Raw genomic sequence first — 23058 nt, forward strand, 5'->3', positions numbered from 1 at the left:
TTTCTTCATGAGGAGCTGCTGCTGCTGTTGACCTTAAACCTGTATTTTTGGGTGTTATGAAACAGATATTTACATAAGTCTAATAGAGATGTCAGATTTACAAAAGGAAAGGATAGGTAGAGATTTTCATAGAAATGCATGTGTACCAAATTTGCATGCATAATCATAGTAACTGGCTTTTTGGCCACTAAATTGCCATTAGTGTATGTTCATCAGTTATGCTCATAGAATTTCAGGTGCACGTGCATTTCTCTGAATATGGACCATGGTACTTTTCAACAGAGATGCCATTATTAGCGAGACCACCAGGCACACAGTCACGGAGGAAACAAACATTCCCTAGACCTCTGTCGCTGTGTATGCTGGGAGCTTGAAGCTTGAATGATGGGTTGAGAGATTTAGCCAGCAGAGCCATAGAAGATAATACTTCTCTTTTCAAGTTGGAATTATTATCAGAAGAGGTTTGCCAGAGACAGACAAAACAATGAACAATCCATTGCTTCTCACTGACTACACAAACATGGTGTGAATCTTTGTGACAGCTACTAGAGATTTATAATGACACTACGGTTACTTCATCTGTAGTGAATGAACCTAGGACATCTCACTCAAAAATACTGCTGAGCTCAAGGGATGGAGTCCCTACCTGTGAGCAGTAACAGGCTGTTCTCATCGCTTCAGCTACAGAGGAGGAGAAGAATGGGCCTGTGTTTTAAAGAGTTTTCTGTCTGAATTTTTACTTTTGGAAATTTGGAATTACAGAAGTCAGTTAATGAGTGCCTCTCTACCTAGGTGCAGCTGGCAACGTGCTGATCACACTGAGCTAATTAGGTTTGTAGAAGTCTAACTGTATGGCTTAGCCTAGCTGACTTTGTACAGCAGCCAAAAAAATGAATCTGAAAAAAATGCAAATGCAAAAAAAAATCCTCTAGAAACGTATGCTATTCCAGGTAGTGCTAAAAATTCCGCTTCCATTTTTAATGAATGGTTCTCTAGCAAAATAAAAGTTAGAGCAAAGCCCTGCTGGTTCAAATTATTAGAGCAAACCTTAGACCTGGTGAGTTTTGTATGGTTTCATGTGGCTCTTTGAACATTTTGCATAGCTCTAGTTAAACTCTATTGATCTCCATGTAAGAACCCTTTTAGAGACTTGTGGAGAGATAAGATTAATTCCTAAGGAAAAGTATTAGTGTATTGGGATTTCTCATAACCTTCCATGGAGACTAGAATGGTTTCCAGAGCAATAGTGTGGATGTCAGTGGAAGAAAAATTATGTATGTGTGATTTTGCAGGTAGTTTTTAAATATATCCTGAAAAATAAAATGCTATCTTGTCTGATATCAAGGCACTCGGAACTATTTTTTTCAATACTCCCCTCTTTTAATAGGCAAACAAAAATATGACAGTATGACCGATCTATAGTACAATTCAACCTCATTGCTATCTTCTCTGGATTTTGTGAGGTTTCACTTAATCTTAAGGTAATATTAACAGTATATTTTTATTTCAGTAGGTGCTGATCTTGCATCCCACATACAATTAAATATGAGCACAGGTGTCTGCACTGGGAGATACTGATTCAGGATACATGCCCTAATGTTTATTCAGTTATAGCTCAAAACTACAAAATGCAGTGGGATTCAACAGATAGGCGGGTGAAGGGCAAAAGGGTGACATTACTTTTTAGCCATCGTGTTTTAAAGCATGCTCAGAACTGCTTTGGTAAAGCATCAGAGTGGGACCCTTTCAAAGCTACATTGAAACAGGAAGGGTTGATTTCATAGTCACCACTAGTAAAGTTAATTAAACTTTAGATAGATTAGTTTGATCTTTCTTTAAAAAAAGTGAGGAAAAAGAATAGAGGGACTGTTTCTCATAACTCCAGTGACAATAAGCGAAATTCACGCACAATGAAGAAAAAATCCCTCCTCTACCAATTTAAAAAAACAGCCCTCACAACTCTAATTTTCTGCAGGCAATCTCATTGGACCTCTTTTATATTTATTTTATGGTGGGACAGGTTCCCACACCGGTAAGGAAGGCATTAAAGACCTCCTCTTGGCACAACCAATCCCAGCCTTGTGTATCTGTGAGGCCTGTCAAGCCTGGAGAGAGACAGCTTCTTAAAAAAGAGCATCCAAGCCCAGTGCAGGGTGGCCCTCTGAGGATAGCAGAGCTAGAGCACAGCTCTCTTGTAGGGTGACCATATTTTCCCCAAGGGAAAATGGGACACCACACGGGGCCGGCCCGAGCCTCACCCCCACCACAGCCTGTGCGGGATGGCCAGAGGCCCTATTCTCTGCCTCAGCACAGGTCTGGCTTGAGCATCCACTACTGCCCATCCGCGCATGGGGCCAGTAAGAACTCTGAGACATGCCCCCCCCTTATCCTCCCTGCACGTGGAGCCAGCCCAGGCCTGAGCCCTCCTTGCCGCCTGCCCACCTGGGGCTGGCCCAGCCTGAGCTGCTCTCCTGAGCTTTCCCTCCTGCACAAGGCTGACGTTGCCACTTGCTTGCCCCTCTTTTCCCCAGCACGTTCCTCTGTGCCTAGGTAGAGGTCACACCCCACTTTTTTTGACAAAACTGTGCATTTGTTCAATTTGATCTTGCCAACCGATGATCAACTGGCAAGAGTAAACAGTCAGGACGGCTGGGACAGGGCTTAAAAAAGAGACTGTCCCAGTCAAAATACTCCCTCATCCCACAGAGAGCAGGGGCTGCTTACCAGGGAAGCTGCTTTTACTTTTTAGAGCCTGGGTGCTCAGATTATGGCTGCTCGGACACTCAGGAGATTAGAACCCAGACCCCCTTCACAGATACTATTTATGTTTTGGCTTTCATGGAGCAGCAGGATGAGCCCAGACTCTTGTGGACTGCGAGATTATTTTGTTTGCCTTTTTTGGTTTGGACTGCTATTACGTCCAGAAGGGGGAGCTGCTTCCTAAGGTTTTCAGCCCAAGGATCACTTTCCACTTTCCAAACCAGCACTACATCCAGGGAAGGATGTCTGGGTGTGCTCTGGAGGTACGACCTATGACTATTTCTAGTAGAATCTCAGATTTCATGTGGAAGCACATTGCATTTATTTCTTTGCAATAAAATGTAAATTATTTTTAATTTCTTCACTTTTCATGCAATTGCTGATTTCTGAATTGGAAGTAAAATAGAGTGGGTTGTTCAGTTCCCACATCTTCCTTTGCTGAGCAGAGTTCATCTGTAATAACACCTCTTCACTATTCACAGTACTATATAGAGCATAGGTAAAGTTTTTCTACCATAGAAGCAGTGCAAAGTGTTGCTGTTTTGAACAAATTATTACGTTACAGTGCGTAGATTTGTCAAGTTGATAATAAACAATTTTTGCTTTTCCTGTTGAAGTGAATTTCATTTGTGGTTTGTTATCCAGTGAAGCCTTAAGAAGGGTCTGGTACACTCTGTTGGAGCAGGTTGTGTAAAGCTTATTGGGATGGTGTGACCCAAGGACCTCTTGATGCCAGCTGGCAGAGGGCACAGGGGTACAACATTCCGCTAGGCTCAACAAAGGAGGGATCATAAAAGGTCTCTAATGAAAGCCTGTGTCACACTGACAGGTTTCAGAGTAGCAGACGTGTTAGTCTGTATCCGCAAAAAGAAAAGGAGTACTTGTGGCATCTTAGAGACTAACCAATTTATTTGAGCCTAAGCTTTCATGAGCTACAGCTCACTTCATCAGATGCATGCAGTGGCCGATGAAGTGAGCTGTAGCTCATGAAAGGTTAGCCTCAAATAAATTGGTTAGTCTTTAAGGTGCCACAAGTACTCCTTTTCTTTTTATGTCACACTGGTCATTTGTGAGATGTGTGTATGGAAAATATGTGAGGAGTTATATATATATGCATTAAAAATTATATTCTCTAGGTTAAGGCAGGTCACCAAAATTGGTCCACTTACTCTTGTCAGGCAGGGGGGAAGAGATGCTTATCTCACTTTAGTTAATTATATGCAAACTGAGTTCAATGGATGCCCATTTGCTGTCTGAGCAAAATGCTGATCAATACTCTCTGTGGGCTGCAGGAAAAAACAAAACCAGGAGTGGTTTTCCTGCTTAGGAGTCAAGCAATGAACTTTTGAAACTATAACTGGGGTGCAGAGGAATACCCTCAGTGATTCCTTCAGACTGTGAGGACAAGCTACAAGCAGGCTTGAACTTATGAGAAGGGATCTCAACCAACGTGGTTGAAAATGCTGAGAAAAGGACTTTGGGGTAAGCTCTCATGAAGGAGATAAGGGAATGCCTTGTGAATGAAGTTTTAGGCTCTCAAAAGCGTGTTATGATTTTGTTTTATATGCAACCACTTCTTTCCAATATTCATACTTTCTATCACTTGGATCTCTGTTCTTTGATAAACCTACTCTTTGTTTTCACTGTCTGTATATCTAAGTGCTGTGTGTTAAGCAGATAGGTGATTTTGTCAGCTGGTATGTACTATACCTTTGGGAGTAGTGAAGCTGATAGTTCTGTGAATGGAACAGGGGCTGGGCACTCCAGAGGGACACTCAGAGGACTCAGGGGTTGGTGTGTGCCTATCATTAACTCATACAGAGAGCAGAGTCCGAGGAGGCCTGGAAGGCAGTGCTTGTGTTGCCAGAGGCTGGTGGAGTCAGGGAGCTGATCCACAGTATGCAAAGGCAAGACTTCTTTATGCCCTTATAAGGGGAAGTGGTGGTGAGCTGCTTCACAACCCTGGGTAACTTGATGGCAATCTATAGGGAGAGAGGGGGCACTGATAATTCCTGGAGAGTAACCGAGCAGGCAGCGTCCAAGGACTCAGCTGTAATACAGCTAAGAATGATTAAGCCTGATATAGAATTACAGTGTGTTTATTACCAGGAGAACATCTAAATTTCTTGCCTACTGCTTACAATGCATAGGTCAGTAATGCTTTGCAAGGTTAGAGAAAGTGCAAGGGAAGCTGCTTGAGAATGCAGCATATAGAACAGAACCCAGGACCTTCTTCAAAACAAAGGTCTTTGTCACTTGAGCTAAATGGGAACTTCAGTTAAGTATCAGCCGTCTTCTGATGTCTTTTGTAGATCATTAAATGCCATCCACTGAATGCATCCGATGAAGTGAGCTGTAGCTCACGAAAGCTTATGCTCAAATAAATTTGTTAGTCTCTAAGGTGCCACACATACTCCTTTTCTTTTTATAGATATTGTGGTAATGGTCACTTTAAAGTGTAGATATGCACATGATTGCTATTTGTCTATATCAAACCACTGAGGGTAGTAGTGCATATAATGCTTTTTCCTTCTTTTCCACCTGTCAGCTGGCTGTCCCTTAGCCATTTCCCCCCAGTAGTGATCTTGATGGCAGCATTATGAAATGATTCTTGTTAGTGCTGCATACTGTTTTTCCACCTTTGACCTTTGTCTCCTCCTGTTTGAACTGTGACACATAGCTGATGGTTTTAGGAAACAAGGAACTGAATTTTAGTAGCAAGAACTTCTATGCAAAGGATGAAAATGGCAAAACTATCAAATGGAAAATCAGGTTTTTTACCCATTACTGGAAAAAACAAAAACAAACACCCTCCCTCTACCAGGCTTTCTACAGGTTCAACATGCTCTCTGCTGTTAGTCTGAAATCACTTCATTATCCAAATCTCTTTGCTTAAGCAACAGCTCTAGGGTATAACTACATTAGTAAATCATAAAAGAGAAAGGGATAACTTTTCTTTCCATTTAGTTCTTTATGAATGTGACATAGAAGTCCTGGCTGTCAGTGATTCTGGAAGTTCATGAATGATTTTGTATGTCTGACTGAATTATAGCACTAGTAAAATGGGATACTAATTGTTAACAAGTATGATTGCTGAGCCTCTGTCTTCTACAGTTACTCTTCTGTTCATGTCTGGCTCCCCTGGGGCACTCTTCGTAATGTCATTTCAAAAAGCAATACGCCTGAAGACAATTCTGGAAAGGATATTTCAGTGTTGCAATGGCACTGCTCTGGTGTGCAGGGATTAAAAAAACATCCTCTATCTGTGAGTGGACAAAGAGGTTGAGAGGTAACCTTCTCTGGAATATGTGGATCTCTATTTGATTGACATTTGAGGGAAGGGGTGGTATCAGAGGTCCTGTAGATTAGAAGACAAGAGTTCTTCTTTGAGATGATGGAGCTGTGTATTCTATGTGGGTGTGCACCTAAACTGGAGAATTTTGCCTAGCAGTATCTGTAGGGGCAGCGCTCATGCCCTGCAGCCATAGCCCTTCCCCTGGTCTGCCTTGACCCGCTCAGTTCCATCTCACCACCTGCGGCCTAGCGTCTGAGCTCTGTGTGGTGTCTTCACCTCACACCTTCATCTCCGTTCCTGACAATTTTTTCTTTTGTATAGTGCTAGTACCTTAGGTTTTGTTAAGTGTTAGTTTAATGTTAGCGTACCCGGCTGCCTTGTTTGATGCCCTCATCAGGGTTCAAGGATCGTATGGGGGGGCCATCCACAACAGCAACCCTCATATGAAGTGCTTGTTGTGTCTTGGGGAGGGTGGTGCTTTGTTAAAAAAGAAGACCCAGGTGGTGAGAGACTTCTGGATGAAGCAACATCTTCTGAAGTTGGCACTGATGCCCTCACCTGATTGGTGGTTGTCTTTGAACCTGCCAAGTGATGCTGCTCCCTATTCAGGCTCCGGTGTTTCCTGCAAGAGGAAAAAGGGTCATCTACTCTCCTCGGGTGCAGTGAGGAAAAGATCCAAAAACAAATAGGGACCATTCCAGGATTTGGGGAGACTCCTCCTCAACTAAGATGAGTGCTGACCAGCACCATACTCCCTCTGGCACTCTGGTGGGGTTGCCAAGCCTCCAGGAATTAAAGATTAATTTTTAATTAAAGATTATGTCATGTGATGAAACCTCCAGGAATATGGCCAACCAAAATTGGCAACCCTACATGCAGGCTGGAACTGGTCTGTCCAACCGCTCCAAGAGCAGTGAGGGTCCGTACGGTGAACTCCAGTTCTGGCCATGGGGTGACTTCAGGTTCCGGTATCAACTATGTCAGCACCAGTGTCTACTGTCTGTATGTCAACAGCATACCAGACCATATCAGGCTTGCTTTGCCTCTCAGTCCCGGACTCTCCACTGGTTCAGGAGTTCTCTGAAGCTGTGGCATCTACAGGTTGATCCATTCTGTTGCAGAGCCGTTGGCTCCGTCAGCATCTCAGCTTGCACCTCCTGCATTGCAGACTGTGGAGTTGGGGCTGGGCCTGGCACTGAAGGCCCCCTTGATGCTGGGGCATCATTGTCCAGATGGCAGATCCCATAAAGTTCGGTAATGGCCTCGGTGCCAGTGCTTCCACAGGTACTTGATAGGAGTGTGTCTCATTTGGTCCTGCCAGTGCCGATTCCCTACTTCTCTTTGGGACTGATGCTACCTCCTTATTGGACTTGAAATTAGTCTGACTAGTTGCTTACCCCATGGGGGCTGGCTCCCCCATTGTCACTGCAGAACTTTTGGGATTCTTCAAGATCTAGGTCAGGGTTGTTCCCCCCACCCCTTGCCAGATAGGCACCAGAGATTGCCCTTTGATCACTATCGATACTGAGATCAGTGTCTGTCCTGCAGTCATAACAGAGGCTTTTGTCCCTGGGCCTACTGACCACCAATGCCTTATCGTATGTCCAGTGGCCTTCTTGGAATCACTGGGACTCTCCTCGGTCTCTGAGTCCCACTCTTTGACCTGCTCCAGAGCAAGATTACTGGTCCTAATAGTGGCTCCCGTGACTGCTGAGTCTGTTCCGTAAAGCATTCTTCCGACCGCATCCTGTGGTAAAAGACAGGATCCATCATTGATGGAGCAAGCTACCAAAGAACCAAGATCCTTGGAGCCCTGATAAGCTCTACAAATTCAAGATCTTTTCCCGCCCTCTACCAAATGATTCCAGGTGATTTGCTGCTTACATCTGGAGCTACAGTCCCAAGCCTCAACCACAGACCAAGTATGCCTGGGGTTGCTAGGCCATATGGTTGCATGCACACTGGTAGTCCAATGTGCCAGGCTGCACCTTTGTCCTCTTCAAATGTGGCTGAAGTTGGTCTGTCACGTGGACCATCGTGCCTTGGAAAGACTGGTCCCTCTTCTTCTGCTGATCCTGGATTTTCTTTACAATGGTGGATGGTTCAGGACCACCTGTTCTAGAGCATTCCTGTCACTTGATCTCCACCAGCCAGAACGATTGTCACCGATGCCTCCTTAATAGGTTGGGGAGTACATCTGGAATCACTGAAGGTTCAAAGCCAGTGGTTGGAATGGGAAGCTTCTCTACATATCAACATTCTGGAGTTTTGTGCCATCTACAGTGCTTGTTAGACCTTTCAAGATCACATCAGGGGCTCAGCAGTTCTCACACTCATCAACAATACCATCATGATGTTTTATGTGAACAGGCAGTGGGGAGCACACTCCAATGTGCTTTGTCAGGAGCGGGTTCTGGCAGTTTTGCCTTGGGGAAAACATTACCCCTATAGTCGATCACTTGCCTGGGATCCACAATCACCTGGCAGATGTCCTGAGTAGGAATTTCTCCCTGAATCATGAGTGACCTCTGAAGCCCAGTGGCTCATGGTCCATCTTTGAGGTCTGGGGAATCCTGAGAATCGACCTGGTTGCTATGACAGCAAACAAGAAATGATGGCCATTTTGCTCCTGGGGGCACTCCTTGATCAATGCTTTTCACTTGAGCTGGTAATTGGCATTCCTCTATGCCTTTCCTGCAAGTCTGATCATCCTGCAGGTCATTCTCAAGTTGAAATTGTGCTGTTCCAGTCTCAATCTCATTGCCCCAGCATGGCTGAGACAATGTTGGTTTTCCGACCGCCTCACCTTATCAGTCCAGCCTGCCATATCCCTTCTTCACCTCAACCTCCTGACTCAGTATCATGGTTAGTTTTGCACTCAGCTCTCTGCGCCTCACAGTGCAGATGCTGCATGGTTAGTTGAGGAGGAGGAATGATGTTGGGATGTAGTCCGGCAGCTCTTGATTATCAGTAGGAAGCTTTCCACCAGGGCAGCCTATCTGGCTGAGTGGAAGCTGTTTTTGGTGTGTTTTTTCTTTTGTGTTTTTTGGGAGTTCAACCAATGCAGGCTTGTATCCAGGACATTTTAGAGTACCTGTTACACCTTCAGTCTTCTGTCCTTGCACTGAGAGTCCCCTTGTGCCAATTTTGGCATTTCATCCACCTATCCATGAGAATTTGGTGTTTTCAAACCCTCTGGCAGTGAGGTTCTCGAAAAGAGTCACTTCACTTCTCCCATCAGTGAAAGAGCCAATTCCTCTGTGGGACCTTAATACTGTTTTAGCAGCTCTTATGGGACCCCCATTCTAGCCTATGGCCACTTCTTCTTTCTCCCTTTTATGTCAGAAAACTGCCTTCCTTGTGGCAATAACATCTGCAAGGAGAGTGAATTGCAAGTTTGGAAGGCGGAGGCTCTTAACATGAAATTTTCCAAAGACAAAGTGACCCTGTGGCCATACCCTAAGTTTTTATCTAACATAGTTTACCAATTTCATTTGAATCAAGTTATACATCTACCTGTGTTCTTCCATAAGCCTCATTCAACCCAAGAGGAGCAGCGTCTCCACACTTTGTATGTCAGGTGATGCCTAACGTTTTATTTGGAGAGAACTAAACTTTTCCATTCCTCACTTTGTTTCATATGGACCCTGAATGAAGGGTCTAGCAGTCTCTTCACAGTCTCCAGGTGGATAACTTTTTGTATCATGACCCCATGCAAAGTAGTCCAGTCTATGCTTCCTCAAGTTGTACCAGCTCATTCCATGAGAACTCAGGCAATGTCAGTGGCATTTCTAAATGACATTCCTATATTGGACAATCGCAGGGCAGCCACTTGGTCCTCTGTGTGTACTTCTGCAAACCACTGTGCCATTATGGCTGCATCCAGATCAGATGCAAACTTTGGGAAGGCAATTCTGCAGTCCCCTCTTTAAGTAGACTCCAGGTCCCACCTCCTGAGTTCTATGTGGGTGACTCACTATCAGAACACATGGCTGCATCTACTCAAAGAATTAAAACTAGTTACTTACCTGTAACTGTTATGCTTTTGAGGTGTGATGCTGATGCAGACATGTAGTCCACGATCCACCGTCTGTCCCTTCTGCACTTCTGACGTTTGGTGCAAAGGAACTGAGGGGGTCAGGGCAGTACCACCCTTATGGCCAGGGAGGGGCTATGGCTGCAAGGCATGAGTGCCGCCCCAATGGGTACTGCTTGGTACAGTTCTCTGGCACGTAGGGTGTGCACACCCATATAGAATACACATCTGCATCACATTTAGAGGAACAACAGTTATGGGTATGTAACCATTTTATATTATGGAAAGTTTTAGTCTTTTCACATTAAAATAGTTGTTTATAAAAATGTAGTGCTAATTATACATACTTGAGGAGCCCAAGCCCAAGGGTCACTTAAGGCTAAACTGAATCTAGCTCAAACTTATGTGTAATAACGAAAAAAAGTGTCACATATTAGTACCATTAGTACAGTGAGGTTTTTGTGGGAGAGAGGTTGCATTGTCTAATTCTTGCAAGAAATTTTTTTTAAACAAAGACTTGTTACATAAATATATAGAAAGTCTGAGCATGACGTGCAGGCTTGCAAAACTCATCATATTACTAGTTGATGACCAATTGCAAAGGAAGTATATCCCAGTGAACTTTTTTATTGTTATTTATTTGTATTACCTTGGGGCCCTAGTCATGGACCTGGATGCTGCACAAATACAGAACAAAAAGACGATCGCTGTCCCAAACAGCTGCATTGGTTTCATTTCTACTTGAGTTAAAGAGGAAATGAGATGACTCTTCCTTTCTTTGAGTTCTGTATTTACATATTAACTGTGGTTACTTAATTCTCATTCATGTAGAGTCTTTGTGTATCAACAAGTGTGACTGGCAATGCCTTCTAGTTTATGCTCCTAAAACACATAAGGTAGGGAAGCATTCTGCCAACGTTTCAGATGGTGAAACAAGGCATAGAGAGATTAAATGACTTGCCCAAGGTCACAGAGGAAGTCTGGGTCAGAGTTGGGCATTGAACCTTGATCTCCTGAGATCTAGTAGAGTTTTTTAACTACAGAGCCATTCTTCTTCTCATAATACCTTGAACTAATAGTGCTTTTCATCCAGATATCTCAAAGTGCTTTACAAAGGTAAGTGGGAAACAGGCATTCAGTAAAGTGAAGTGACTTGGACAAGGTCACAGAGTGAGAGAGTGTTGGGGCTGGAATGAAACATACATGTCATGACTACTAGTCTGCTCTGTATAGCCAATTAGCATTAGAGAGCTATATATAATTGGGCTATATTTAATTTTTAGAAATGTATTGCATGCTATGTTTTTAAACAAATTCTATGCAAGCCCTTTATTTGTAATGACTTGGGGTAGCCGGATTCACTGAGGAGCTGGCAGGCCACAGCTCAACAGTCTCCCCTTCTGGGCCTTGTCATGCAATGTGGGCCCTGGTGGCCTTGGTACAGTCTGTCCTTCTTTGGGTTTCTCCTGGTTGGACTAGAGATGAAGGATAGAGGGTCCCAGCCCAGGGCCCAAAGGGGGAGTGATGGGGTTGTTTCTGTCCTCTCTAGCTGATGGCCCAGGGGAGGCTGATCTGGGGTACTTCCTACCCCCCGGTACTCTCTCTTCACTTTGAGGCATGGTCACAGCCCTCTGCTTCCCTCCTTGTGGAGGATTGTTCAAGGAGTATCAATGATCCAGTGAGTCAGTCGGGGCTTCTCAGCTCCCTTTGGAGTGTCCAATGATTTCCTCCATGTCATGGAGAAGGAAAGAGAAAAAGAGGCACCTGGCTGTCCAGTTGGGCCTTACCCACTGCACAGGTTCTCCCACTATGGATTCCTCTGTCCTATAATGTACTTACTGGTTTCCTTCCTGTAGACAATCTCTCCTTCATGCTTCCTGCATGATTGCTAAAGTCGCATTTTTAAGCAGGTTCTCCATTTGGAGCATGCTCTACAACTGCTGGGGGTGGTGCTTTCTTAGTCCAGTATTGCTCCATCACTCGTTTAATCTTAGTGAAAGGTAAAGCCCACCACATTTAGTTATACAGAGGCAGGACATGCAATCTACTGTGTGCCCAGAGAACCACACAAGCGCTGTATCGAAAGCTATTTACTCTAATGCAGTAGCATCAAGTGCCTTAGTTATCAGTAACATAAACTAAGCAGCCATGTCTCACAGTTGTCTTGGCATGTGAAGATCAGTGTGACTTCTCAGTTGTCAGCCTGCACTGAAAAAAGGCAAGTGTAACAAAAAATATAGAAACAGTAGAACAGTTTGGAGTGGGCAGATTAGCAATAACAATAATAGTCTCCCTTAGCACTGTGTTGTTTCATTGTTATGACACTATACTAGAAAAGAAGCTACTTGAAAACAGGTCAGCCCTGCACTGTTTGGGTTTGCATCTGATTTGTAACAACAGGATGAATTCTGCATTCCTTGAAATTTTCTAGTTTGTGTAAAATAGCTGGAGGTGCTATTTTATTAATGGAGCAAAAGTATTGTGGCTGTGTCAAAATAAGCAGTATCAAATAAATATAAAATAACTGTCAAAACAAGCAGTTCTTAAATATGAAAAGATTGGCTTCTAGGGTTATGAAAAAGTTAGACATATTTTATATATTTACCCCTGTGAAATGACCACATGGACAATACTTCATGAAATGCAGTATGTACCATTATAAGGCCTGGGAGCTGCTCAGATTTGTTAGTGGTGTAATTGTGTGAGTCCTTTGTATCAGTGGTGGGTGGAGGTCACATGGTTCAGAGGGTAGTTTTTGGTTCAATAGAGCATTCCAAACAGTGAATGCTTATCCAAAACTCAGCTGATCTTTTTGATCTATCCTCCTGTAGTGGGGTGGCTACCCTGCTTCTAAAATAGAAGGGGTTAAAAGCAACCCTGGAGAGGGCTGTGGCTGGGGATGGCTGACTGGGGAAGCAGCTGCAGCTGGGCCATGCCCCAGTCAGGCCCCAGCTGGCCTGTATAAAAAGGCTGTGAGCCAGGGGCCTAAGGGGTCTCTCTCCAGGCTAGGAGAGAGCAGGGCCTGGTGGCCGGCCTGCCTGCCTGCCAGGGTACTGAAGGTGGTGCAGTGCTGGGGAAGGAGTAGGCTGAGCGGTGCACTTCAGGCTGGCAAAACTCCCCAGGCTGTAGGGCCTGGTCCAAGGCCCATAGAGGTACTGGGGGAAGGCAAGAGGAGCTGGGGAGCTCCTGCCTGGAAACCCTCAAGGCTGCAGGGCCTTGTGCAGGGCCTAAACAGGTTCTGGGACTGCAAAGGGGCAGCCTGGGGCTGGGTAGAGGCAGTAGGTCCTACCCCCCTACCCCACCTTGCTTATGATGACTGGTTTATACAGACTGCAGTTGACCCCAGTGAAAGGGGGCTAGATGATGACTGGCAGTAGCCTAGACTGAGGCAAGGTGGGGACAGTGGTTTGGGGCTTCCCCAGGAAGGGGAGACCCAGAGGCACAGTGTGGGGATTCTGCCAGGATGTAGAACCCCAGAGAAAGGGGCACTGGGGTCTGTGAGGGACATGAGGGGCCAGAGCTGTGGTGGATCACTGGCCTGCAGAGGGCACTCCATGTTGGAAAAGAGCTAATTCCCAGTGACCAGGAGGAGGTGCCACAGGGGTGAGTCTACTCCTTTACACCTCCCCATCCATTATTATCCTGACCATGCATCCTTTTCCCTGGACTCTCTGCCAGACACTGGATACCTCCCTTCAAATCCACCAACTGTCGGCAGATTTATGCTTCCTTAATCCATATAGCCCACTTTTAGAGTCTCCTCTACCTTTTGAAGTTGACATAGTGGGATTCAGCAATTATCGCCATTTTAAAAAAAAATCATCCTGTCATTTATACTGTCCTCCTATTCTGGTTTTGGTTCAGGCTTTCTAACCGATTCAAAGATATCCAGGATGCAAACATTTCCTATTTCATGCTAAGCTTCTGTAGCAACTTTGTTTTCCCTAATCTATTTATAGAAATAGAAGGTAGTGATTATAGTTCTGGTTCATATTATATGCTCTTTGGGCTATATGCCCCAAGAAACTTCGGTGTAGTGATGCGTGGCATCACCACCCCAAACTCTTATGCTCCTAGAAAATCACTGGGATTCACAAAGCCTGAATTAGGCACTTATGATCCCTATACAATGAATGGGGAGCACTGGGTGCCTTAAATTGGAATTCACAAAAGCCAGCATGATAGGAGGTGGCTCACCTATGGGAGGTGCAAAGCCCCAGCCTTCTCTGAGGTAGGCACCTAAGTCCAGGCTGCAGGGAAGTGCCTTCCTCCGCTTGGGATTCTCAGCTGCAAACCCTCTCTTGGCATTAGGTGTCGACACTGTTTTTGCAAGAAGCAGGGGGAGGAGGAGGTTTGATTCCTCCATAATTTATCCACGGTGTACCAGCTTCAGGGCCAGAGACAGAACAAGCATAAGAATGGCTCTATAGTCTGGTGGTCAGAGCGCTCACCTGGGAGGTGGGAGATCCAGTATCTAGCTGTGCTGCACTAGTGAATTTTTATATTATTTATCCAGAGTGGAACAGCTTCAACAGGCGATATTGAGGGAGACTGACTTCAGAATATTCCAACGCCACATGTTTAGGGCACTCCCTGAGATATGGCAGATCCTTGTTCAAATCCCTTCCCAGAGATGTAGCAGCCTGTTAATATAGGGGCTTATGAGAAACCTTTCTGTTGCCTCCAGAAAAGGGCACTGAAAGGGTGGGTGAGAGGAAATTCAGCAGTGGAGGTGGCTGGGAAACAAGGGGGAAGATTCTGGTATTGGAGAAGGGAGAAATGCTATGACAATAACATGGGGGTGGGGACAGAGACAGGCAAAATTTTTAGGGGAACAGTGGTTTAGGAAAAAGACAGAAACTATGGAGATAAATGGGCAGAGAGAGAGATATTCTCTCTCCCACCCCACCCCCTGGGGAAAGTGAGAAACTGAGGTTGAAGGAGGACAGAGTCTGGGAAGCCAAGGGGCAGAAAGAGGGCATGATAGATGGAAGGAGAAACCATGAGAGGATGAGAAAAGGAAAGCAATGGGAATATTGGTACAAAGATAAGTGGAAGAGGAGGAGTGAGAAGAAAGTGATGAAAGAAGCGGTCAGGGAGAAGCATAAAGAAATGGAAGGAGAGGGGAAGCAAGAGTTACACAATCTTTCAGGTTATGGAGTTGTTTCATTGCAGTAAACTAACTTTGCTTTCTGGTAGAAAACAGGGAACTGAAAAGAGGAGACACAGTTAAAACCTTTGGAGGAAACGGGGTGGTAAGGAGGCCAGGCGGGAGAGGTTGGGGGTGAACGTGGCTGACTGAGATCCAGGAGTTAGGTCCAAACTGGCAATTTTTTTCTCCCAGTGGAACACTAAGTGTGAAAATACAAAACCCAAAATGCACTGAGATCTTTGTCTCCATTGCTAAAACATTTAAGAGGTAGAAATAATAACCTGTTTGATTTACATGTTTCATGAAATGTCTTTGTCCTTTATGTTTACTGGAAAATGTCAGTGCAAATTATTTACAAATAATAAAACAATTCTACTTATTTTCATAAATGTCTGTACTAATACCATTCCTACTTAGTAAAATTAATTAAACATGATGTATGTAATAGCAAAATATTTGTCCTAGTAATGCTTTTTCCTCTTGGAAAAATTTAGAGGCACTCAAATCCTCTAAAATAAATCTAAGAACTTCTTGTTAGAAGGTAAAATGAAAAATAGATGTGATTATTTTTATAACACAGTAGAAATCATCACATTTTAATCATTTGGTGTCTGATTTTTAAAAAATTCATGTACACCACGGCACACACAAAGTGCATGCAATTATGAGTTTAATTTGCATGTGCATTTACTGTAACTACCCTGATAAATCAGATATGTGCATGTGCAAACTGCTAGTTGTGAGTTGTCTTGTCTTTTTATGTAGTCCCTTTTGTGTGTAACCATATTAACTATAAAAAGAAAAGGAGTACTTGTGGCACCCTAGAGACTAACCACAAGTACTCCTTTTCTTTTTGCGAATACAGACTAACACGGCTGTTACTCTGAAACCTGTCATATTAACTATGTCCGTATATTTTGAAAACTCAAAGGCTCATTTGGACAGCCTCTTTTGTATTGGGGTGCATTGTCTGAATGCCACACAACCAAAATATTATTATGCAGCCTGCAAGCCATATCCTGTATTTCATTGTTATTTTGACTCAGTCTTGACTTAGGCAAATTTCCCAATGGCTTCAGAAGGAGTTTACCTGAGCCCTGGTCTACACTAGGACTTTAGGTCGAATTTAGCAGCATTAAATCGATGTAAACCTGCACCCGTCCACACGATGAAGCCCTTTATTTCGACTTAAAGGGCTCTTAAAATCGATTTCCTTACTCCACCCCTGACAAGCGGATTAGCGCTTAAATCGGCCTTGCCGGGTCGAATTTGGGGTACTGTGGACACAATTCGACGGTATTGGCCTCCGGGAGCTATCCCAGAGTGCTCCATTTTGACCGCTCTGGACAGCACTCTCAACTCAGATGCACTGGCCAGGTAGACAGGAAAAGAACCGCGAACTTTTGAATCTCATTTCCTGTTTGGCCAGCGTGGCAAGCTGCAGGTGACCATGCAGAGCTCATCAGCAGAGGTGACCATGATGGAGTCTCAGAATCGCAAAAGAGCTCCAGCATGGACCAAACGGGAGGTATGGGATCTGATCGCTGTATGGGGAGAGGAATCCGTGCTATCAGAACTCCGTTCCAGTTTTCGAAATGCCAAAACCTTTGTCAAAATCTCCCAGGGCATGAAGGACAGAGGCCATAACAGGGACCTGAAGCAGTGCCGCGTGAAACTGAAGGAGCTGAGGCAAGCCTACCAGAAAACCAGAGAGGCGAACGGCCGCTCCGGGTCAGAGCCCCAAACATGCCGCTTCTATGATGAGCTGCATGCCATTTTAGGGGGTTCAGCCACCACTACCCCAGCCGTGTTGTTTGACTCCTTCAATGGAGATGGAGGCAATACGGAAGCAGGTTTTGGGGACGAAGAAGATGATGATGAGGAGGAGGTTGTAGATAGCTCACAGCAAGCAAGCGGAGAAACCGGTTTTCCCGACAGCCAGGAACTGTTTCTCACCCTGGACCTGGAGCCAGTAACCCCTGAACCCACCCAAGGCTGCCTCCTGGACCCAGCAGGCGGAGAAGGGACCTCCGGTGAGTGTACCTTTTAAAATACTATACATGGTTTAAAAGCAAGCATGTGAAAGGATTACTCTGCCCTGGCATTCGCGGCTCTCCTGGATATACTCCCAAAGCCTTTGCAAAAGGTTTCTGGGGAGGGCAGACTTATTGCGTCCTTCATGGTAGGACACTATACCACTCCAGGCCAGTAATACGTACTCGGGAATCATTGTACAACAAAGCATTGCAGTGTATGTTTGCTGGCGTTCAAGCAACATCCGTTCATGTGTTATCCTCAGGAGAGTGAGATATAATCCATGGTCACCTGGTTGAAATAGGGTGCTTTTCTTCAGGGGACACTCAGAGGAGCCCATTCCTGCTGGGCTGTTTGCCTGCGGCTGAACAGAAATGTTCCCCGCTGTTAGCCACAGGGAGGGGGGAGGGTTGAGGGGGTAGCCACGCGGTGGGGGGAGGCAAAATGCGACCTTGTAACGAAAGCACATGTGCTATGTATGTAATGTTAACAGCAAGGTTTACCCTGAAAGAGTGTAGCCAGTGTTTTATAAAATGTGTCTTTTTAAATACCGCTGTCCCTTTTCTTTTCTCCACCAGCTGCATGTGTTTCAATGATCACAGGATCTTCTCCTTCCCAGAGGCTAGTGAAGATTAGAAAGAAAAAAAAACGCACTCGAGATGAAATGTTCTCCGAGCTCATGCTGTCCTCCCACACTGACAGAGCACAGACGAATGCGTGGAGGCAAATAATGTCAGACTGCAGGAAAGCACAAAATGACCAGGAGGAGAGGTGGCGGGCTGAAGAGAGTAAGTGGCGGGCTGAAGAGAGTAAGTGGCGGGCTGAAGAGAGGGCTGAAGCTCGAATGTGGCGACAGCGTGATGAGAGGAGGCAGGATTCAATGCTGAGACTGCTGGAGGACCAAACCAGTATGCTCCAGTGTATGGTTGAGCTGCAGCAAAGGCAGCTGGAGCACAGACTGCCACTACAGCCCCTGTGTAACCAAACGCCCTCCTCCCCAAGTTCCATAGCCTCCACACCCAGACGCCCAAGAACGCGGTGGGGGGGCCACCGGCCAACCAGCCACTCCACCACAGAGGATTGCCCCAAAAAAAGAAGGCTGTCATTCAATAAATTTTAAAGTTGTAAACTTTTAAAGTGCTGTGTGGCATTTTCCTTCCCTCCTCCACCACCCCTCCTGGGCTACCTTGGTAGTCATCCCCCTATTTGTGTGATGAATGAATAAAGAATGCATGAATGTGAAGCAACAATGACTTTATTGCCTCTGCAAGAGGTGATCAAAGGGAGGAGGGGAGGGTGGTTAGCTTACAAGGAAGTAGAGTGAACCAAGGGGCGGGGGGTTTCATCAAGGAGAAACAAACAGAACTTTCACACCGTAGCCTGGCCAGTCATGAAACTGGTTTTCAAAGCCTCTCTGATGCGTACCGCACCCTCCTGTGCTCTTCTAACCGCCCTGGTGTCTGGCTGCGCATAACCAGCAGCCAGGCGATTTGCCTCAACCTCCCACCCCGCCATAAACGTCTCCCCCTTACTCTCACAGATATTGTGGAGCACACAGCAAGCAGTAATAACAGTGGGAATATTGGTTTCGCTGAGGTCTAACCGAGTCAGTAAACTGCGCCAGCGCGCCTTTAAACGTCCAAATGCACATTCTACCACCATTCTGCACTTGCTCAGCCTGTAGTTGAACAGCTCCTGACTGCTGTCCAGGCTGCCTGTGTACGGCTTCATGAGCCATGGCATTAAGGGGTAGGCTGGGTCCCCAAGGATACATATAGGCATTTCAACATCACCAACAGTTATTTTCTGGTCTGGGAATAAAGTCCCTTCTTGAAGCTTTTGAAACAGACCAGAGTTCCTGAAGATGCGAGCGTCATGTACCTTTCCCGGCCATCCCACGTTGATGTTGGTGAAACGTCCCTTGTGATCCACCAGAGCTTGCAGCACTATTGAAAAGTACCCCTTGCGGTTTATGTACTCGCCGGCTTGGTGCTCCGGTGCCAAGATAGGGATATGGGTTCCGTCTATGGCCCCATCACAGTTAGGGAATCCCATTGCAGCAAAGCCATCCACTATGACCTGCACATTTCCCAAGGTCACTACCCTTGATATCAGCAGATCTTTGATTGCGTGGGCTACTTGCATCACAGCAGCCCCCACAGTAGATTTGCCCACTCCAAATTGATTCCCAACTGACCGGTAGCTGTCTGGCGTTGCAAGCTTCCACAGGGCTATCGCCACTCGTTTCTCAACTGTGAGGGCTGCTCTCATCTTGGTATTCATGCGCTTCAGGGCAGGGGAAAGCAAGTCACAAAGTTCCATGAAAGTGCCCTTACGCATGCGAAAGTTTCGCAGCCACTGGGAATCGTCCCAGACCTGCAACACTATGCGGTCCCACCAGTCTGTGCTTGTTTCCCGAGCCCAGAATCGGCGTTCCACAGCATGAACCTGCCCCATTAGCACCATTATGCATGCATTGGCAGGGCCCATGCTTTCAGAGAAATCTGTGTCCATGTCCTGATCACTCACGTGACCGCGCTGACGTCGCCTCCTCGCCCGGTAGCGCTTTGCCAGGTTCTGGTGCTGCATATACTGCTGGATAATGCGTGTGGTGTTTAATGTGCTCCTAATTGCCAAAGTGAGCTTAGCGGACTCCATGCTTGCCTTGGTATGGCGTCCGCACAGAAAAAAGGCGCGGAATGATTGTCTGCCGTTGCTCTGACGGAGGGAGGGGCGACTGACGACACGGCTTACAGGGTTGGCTTCAGGAGGCTAAAATCCACAAAGGGGGTGGCTTTACATCAAGGAGTAGTTCAGGCAGGACTTCACGGAGGGTTCCAATAAGAAATGGTGCACCTAAGTTATTGTTCTTATTGGAACAAGGAGGTTAGCCTGGCCTCTGATTGATACATGGCTAGATCTACCTCGCAGCACCTTCTCTGTGAGTGACTGCAGTGTGACCTAGAGGAATGAGTCCCCTAGACAGGGCAGGAGGCAAATGAGTACAAAACAAATCTGGTCTATTTCTTGTTTTGATCCACTCCATCTATCTTTTACATCTTTGGCTGGCAGCAGACGGTGCAGAAGGACTGCAAGCCATCCACATCTCATGGCTGCTCGGCAGAAGATGGCACAGTACGACTGCTAGCCATCCTCATCTCTTGCCTGCCTGGCAGAAGATGGCACAGTACGATTGCTAGCCATCGTCATCTCTTGCCTGCCCGGCAGAAGATGGTACAATACGATTGCTAGCCATCGTCATCTCTTGCCTGCCCGGCAGAAGATGGTACAATACGACTGCTAGCCATCGTCATCTCTTGCCTGCCCGGCAGAAGATGGTACAATACGACTGCTAGCAATCCGTATTGCCTGCCTGCTCACCATTAGACGGTTCAATACGACTGACTGCAGGACTAAAGAGAATGACCTGGTCAAGTCACCAAAAATTTAGTCCCTGCGCCCATGTCTGCCCAGGCGCTCCCAGCCGACGTGGCCAGGAGCACCTCGGACATGACGAGGACGGGTACCAGTCATACTGCACCGTCTGCTGCCAGAAGGCAATGGGTTGCTGCTACTGTGTAGCAATGCCGTACCGCGTCTGCCAGCATCCAGGAGACATATGGTGACGGTTACCTGAGCGGGCTCCATGCTTGCGGTGGTATGGCGTCCGCACAGGTAACTCAGGAAAAAAGGCGCGAAACAATTGTCTGCCCTTGCCTTCACGGAAGGAGGGAGGGAACGGGGGCCGGACAATATGTACCCAGAACCACCCGCGACAATGTTTTAGCCCAATCAGAGTGCTCCATTGTGACTGCTCTGGACAGCACTCTCAACTCAGATGCACGATTGTTTGCCGTTGCTCTGACGCAGGGAGGGGCGACTGAGGACACGGCTTACAGGGTTGACTTCACGGAGGGTTCCAATAAGAAATGGTGCACCTAAGTTATTGTTCTTATTGGAACAAGGAGGTTAGCCTGGCCTCTGATTGATACATGGCTAGATCTACCTCGCTGCACCTTCTCTGTGAGTGACTGCAGTGTGACCTAGAGGAATGATTCCCCTAGACAGGGGAGGAGGCAAATGAGTACAAACAAATCTGGTCTATTTCTTGTTTTGATCCACTCCATCTATCTTTTACATCTTTGGCTGGCAGCAGACGGTGCAGAAGGACATATTGCCTGCCTGCTCACCATAAGACGGTTCAATAGGACTGACTGCCGGACTAAAAAAAATGACCTGGTCAAGTCACTAAAAATTTAGTCCCTGCGCCCATGTCTGCCCAGGCGCTCCTGATCACACAGGCGACCAGGAGTACCTCGGACATGACGAGGACGGCTACCAGTCGTATTGTACCGTCTGCTGCCACAAGGCAATGGGTTGCTGCTACTGTGTAGCAATGCCGTGCCACGTCTGCCAGCACCCAGGAGACATACGGTGACGGTTACCTGAGCGGGCTCCATGCTTGCGGTGGTATGGCGTCCGCACAGGTAACTCAGGAAAAAAGGCGCGAAACAATTGTCTGCCCTTGCTTTCACGGAGGGAGGGAGGGAAGGGGGGGACTGACGATATGTACCCAGAACCACCCGCGACAATGTTTCAGCCCCATCAGGCATTGGGATCTCAACCCAGAATTCCAATGGGCAGCGGAGACTGCGGGAACTGTGGGATAGCTACCCACAGTGCAACGCTCCAGAAGTCGACTCTAGCCTCGGTACTGTGGAAGCACTCCGCCGAGTTAATGCACTTAATGCACTTCTGTGGGGACACACACACTCGAATATATAAAACCGATTTCTAAAAAACCGACTTCTATAAATTCGACCTTATTCCGTAGTGTAGACATACCCTGAGTCAGGATTGAGGAGGGACTGCAGTATGTGGCCCTGAGTCAGGATTGAGGAGGGACTGCAGTATGTGGCCCAAGTGTTGTGCAAGTTATTTTTATAAGCCAGCATGAATCATAAGAATGTGGAGACAAAAAAGGTTTCCTCTCAAGTGCAATGGTACATACATATATTACCAGGAACCCTGGGAATGTTGTTAACATATGGGTAAACGGAGTCTTTCTCCCTTTCTTCCTGGACATTCTAGTTTTATTTTTGTTTTTTGCAGGGGGAGGGACAAGTTGTTGTTGCAGAAACACTATATTGATGGAACTCTTCAGCATATGCACCGTGACTCTAATGCTAGTAGTTTCTCCATTTGAAGATCCAGCTTTTTATTTATCTAGAGACTTGTTTTGAAAACAGTTCCCTTGGTAGAGATCCTGACATTCCACATCAAGGCCTATATCTTCTTCCTCCCAGTTATGGAGTTTGTGATCAGTAACAAGAAGTCAATTTTGACTCCCTTGGATCTCCCGAGCTTTCAGAGCTCTTTGAAAATACGAAGAGCATGACCCTGGAAACTTATTTTTCCCTAGAAGGAGAACAAAGCTCTATTTGTCAATCAGTCTTTTTTAGCACAAATTCTCAGAGTAGCTACTGTCTGCAGCTTTCAGGAGGACCAAGTCTGTAAATAATTGTGGTACTCTTTTTAAAGTCCGGAGCTTAGGTTGTTTTATGTGCTATCAAATCATGATACAAAATATAAAACAGGACTCAAAGTAAAGTGAGAGGATGAGCCAAAAAGCTTCTGACACAGTATGATGGCTACCATGCATAGGGAAGTGCACTGTCCGATATAGTATAGTATCCACAATCAATTCTATGGGGGGGTTGTATGTCTTAGAATTTTCTGTGACTCATGGCTGGATGATATTTATGACAAAGTGGGCATTTC

The 23058-nt window shown here is 46.0% G+C and overlaps 1 protein-coding gene across 1 annotated transcript; it reads left to right on the forward strand.

Moving 5' to 3' along the window:
- Nucleotides 1–16520: 16520 nt before the first annotated feature.
- On the forward strand, nucleotides 16521–22483 carry LOC141993016 (uncharacterized). Its single transcript, XM_074962358.1, has 3 exons — nucleotides 16521–17276; nucleotides 17856–18315; nucleotides 22390–22483. The coding sequence occupies exons 1-3, from the start codon at nucleotides 16694–16696 to the stop codon at nucleotides 22481–22483; spliced, it is 1137 nt and encodes a 378-aa protein (XP_074818459.1). The 5' UTR covers nucleotides 16521–16693.
- Nucleotides 22484–23058: the final 575 nt, after the last annotated feature.

The sequence above is a fragment of the Natator depressus genome, chromosome 8 (assembly GCF_965152275.1).
Source record: "Natator depressus isolate rNatDep1 chromosome 8, rNatDep2.hap1, whole genome shotgun sequence".
Lineage (NCBI taxonomy): Eukaryota > Metazoa > Chordata > Testudines > Cheloniidae > Natator > Natator depressus.